At 29.4% G+C, this 3,090-nt stretch overlaps 1 protein-coding gene across 1 annotated transcript; it reads left to right on the top strand.

Annotated features, from left to right (window-relative positions):
• The first annotated feature begins 269 nt into the window (after nt 1-269).
• On the top strand, nt 270-2,754 carry LOC129890390 (cell number regulator 1-like). The gene is made up of 4 exons (XM_055965946.1): nt 270-867; nt 954-1,025; nt 1,341-1,556; nt 2,502-2,754. Exons 1-4 carry the CDS (start codon nt 270-272, stop codon nt 2,594-2,596), a joined length of 981 nt encoding a protein of 326 aa, XP_055821921.1. The 3' UTR covers nt 2,597-2,754.
• The last annotated feature ends 336 nt before the right edge of the window (nt 2,755-3,090 follow it).

The raw sequence follows: 3,090 nt of genomic DNA on the forward strand, positions 1-3,090 counted from the left end.
CAAACTACATCTTTGCATTTTTAATTTTTTTTGTGATAGAGAATGAGCCACAAATTGTAGTTGATGATCAAAAGAAAAAAATAGAGGGTAGAGTTGCAACTATTAGGTTACAACTCTCCTCTTTCATGATATTACCTCATCTCTTTCTTCTTTCTTCTTCTCATTCTTCCAATAATTAATTTGTATCCTATAAACACATAAAACATATTTTTATTTCAACAATTTGTTGATTGAATTTACATTTTTCAACAAAACAATTCATTCATAAAATGCAAACAACAGATGGTAGTAATGAGAACATTCCAACATCCCCTGGTCATCAATTGTCACCAATATTACAAATTCCAAAACATGAACCTCTTTCACCACAAAATTTTACACAAGGAGAACTTTCATCGCAATCACCATCATCCTCATCTCAATTACAAAATTCAATTCATAGAATTCCCTCCTCATCCTTATCACAAGATTCGACGAATGCATCTCATTCAGCTATACCACCAGCAGCAGCAACAACAATAACAACAATTATGTCTAACTCAATATCATCACCTCCAAAAAATCTCATTTGTGGACCCCCCTTGCCAGCGCAATTGTCATCGTCATCGACACGAATTCCGTGGCCATTAATGCCACCACCACATCAACCACCTCCATGTCACCAATCCCCTATGATGCCATATTACCCCCCAATGGGGGTTCCACCACCATTTCCTCCACACTTTCCTATGCCCTATCCTCATGACCAATTTCATTCATTTCATCATCCAATGCTCCTTGGAAATAATAATAATCTCTCAAATGGACAAATTTATAGTCAGCCTTGGTCCACAGGCCTTTTTGATTGTTTTTCAGACATCAAGAATTGTAGGTTCCTCTAATTATTTCCTTGATTTTTCTCTCGTTTTCTTTTAATTATAGAACTAATCATGTTTTTTACAATTATTTTGTAGGTTTTATTACATGTTTATGTCCCTGCGTTACTTTTGGTCAAGTGGATGAAATTTTATCTCAAGGGAAAATGAGTAATTTTCTATAATATTACTCCCTCTATAATATCTATAATATTACTTCTCTATCCCAATTTAATTATATGACATAGTCGCATTTTGAGATACGATCTTTAAGGTTTTTGAAAAATAAGTTACATATTTAGAAACTATATAATATTACTCCTTTTGTTTCAAAGATTTTTTTGTTTGATTCTCGAAATCTGAACAATGTCATATAAATATTTTTGTTTGACTTTCGAAATCTGAACTATTTCATATATATAAATTGGGATACTTAGAATTGAATATATGTTTTGTCTAATTTTTTGATATTTAATTTTAATGTAGCTTGGTGGGAAGCTGCATTAATGTTTGGACTTTTGGAAACATTATGCTGTCAAGCCTCATTGGTTTTTGCATGGTATCATCGTGTGCAATTCAGAAAAAAATATAATTTGATGGGAAATCTATTCAGTGAGTTTGCAATTACTCTTTTTTGTATGAGATTGGTCCTTTGTCAGAATTATCGTCAGCTTAACAAACTTGGCTTTGATGTAGCACTAGGTAATTATTCTCTTTTCCATCATTTTTATATATGCTTTTATCTTGCTATTTGATTGTCATATTTTTTTATCATCCTGCTTCGATATTATTAATCTTTTGAGTTGTTGGCTTATTAAAAAGAGTCTCTTTAGTTACTCCGTAAAGATAGAAGTAAGATTTATATATATATTATACTTTTCTCAAATTTTACTTATAAAATTACACTGAATATGTTATTATTGTTGCTCAGTCTTATATATCTATATAATAGAGTGGTTTTATTCACATGGAGTACTAGTTATATACAAAAATTATAATACAAGAATTGTTTAAGTAGTGAATGATATTGATGAGATTGTAATGCAATCATGAATAATAATATTTCTTAAGTGATAATTTATGTGGCGATGTTTGACTAACCATGAATTTTTTTTAAAAAAAAGTTTTAACCCTTATGGTCTAAAAAAAATCTTAAATATTATATTTTTATAATTCATCACATTAGAGGTAAAACAAAAGTTTAAAGGTAAAATTATTTTTATTATAGAAATATGTCATTTATTTCTAAAATGGAATAAAAATAAAAGAGTATCACATAAATTGATACATGTGTTATTCTTATGTAGTGATTACGTACTTTAAGAATTTGTCTTTTAATTACTTTTATCTAGTATTGCTAATACAAATATTCTTGTTTCACATTCTAATCTACATAAAATAATACATAAATTCATGTATAACTTGATGTGATATTTTTTCATACAGTCGACTAGTTATTCTTGTTGAAGATAAGGGAAGCTGAACTAGTTGTAGCTCAGTCTGACTCTAACTCTATAATAGTTAACAGTTGTACATGTTGATCGTACCATATTGTTCAATTATTCCATATCTTCAGCTCTCTTATCTTCAACAGTTGCATCATGTATATTACAATCATTTTTTCTTATATTTGGAACTACTTTTCAGGATGGAAAGCCAATAAGAAGAAACAAAGAAGAATAGCAAGCCAAAATGCTGTACAATTTGTGCCACCATTGGCTAATCCTGGAATGTTTGGATGAATAGAAAATTGTTGGCATGAGATTGTTGCAAACTAGTCAAAAGTGATTGGAGAAAATTATAGATTTTTATCATTGGATGCATTTCAATTGTTGAATTCTTCACATTGAAGAATCTATAATATGTTATGTACCCAAATTTTGGAAATTAAACTGGATATATCATGTTTTTTTTATATATAACTAATTTCTTCGATCATGATGATATGATGATGTTAATTTAAATGAAAGAATAGTTTCTTCCATGATATATGTTCTCATTTTACATCAAAAATGGTATATACACACCATGTGTTTATATCAAACTTATGAAGACTTGACATATATGACTATTAGATACATGACTTTTGTTGATTCATGAAGTGTGTTGATGATTTAACAAACAAATGTACATGAATGTATTTGCGGTAACTCGACCCTTTTTTTTGAGTATTTGTGTGTTCATTGCGTAAATTTAAGACTCTCTATAAGTGCATAAACATGGGAACATGGGTTAC

The sequence above is a fragment of the Solanum dulcamara genome, chromosome 5 (genome assembly GCF_947179165.1).
Source record: "Solanum dulcamara chromosome 5, daSolDulc1.2, whole genome shotgun sequence".
Lineage (NCBI taxonomy): Eukaryota > Viridiplantae > Streptophyta > Magnoliopsida > Solanales > Solanaceae > Solanum > Solanum dulcamara.

Excerpts from the sequence above, each read along its gene's own strand:
- LOC129890390 (XM_055965946.1), top strand. The coding sequence starts at position 270 with ATGCAAACAACAGATGGTAGTAATGAGAACATTCCAACATCCCCTGGT. Across the intron at positions 1,026-1,340 it reads TTTATCTCAAGGGAAAATGA|CTTGGTGGGAAGCTGCATTA; the intron begins GTAATTTTCTAT and ends ATTTTAATGTAG. Across the intron at positions 1,557-2,501 it reads TGGCTTTGATGTAGCACTAG|GATGGAAAGCCAATAAGAAG; the intron begins GTAATTATTCTC and ends ACTACTTTTCAG.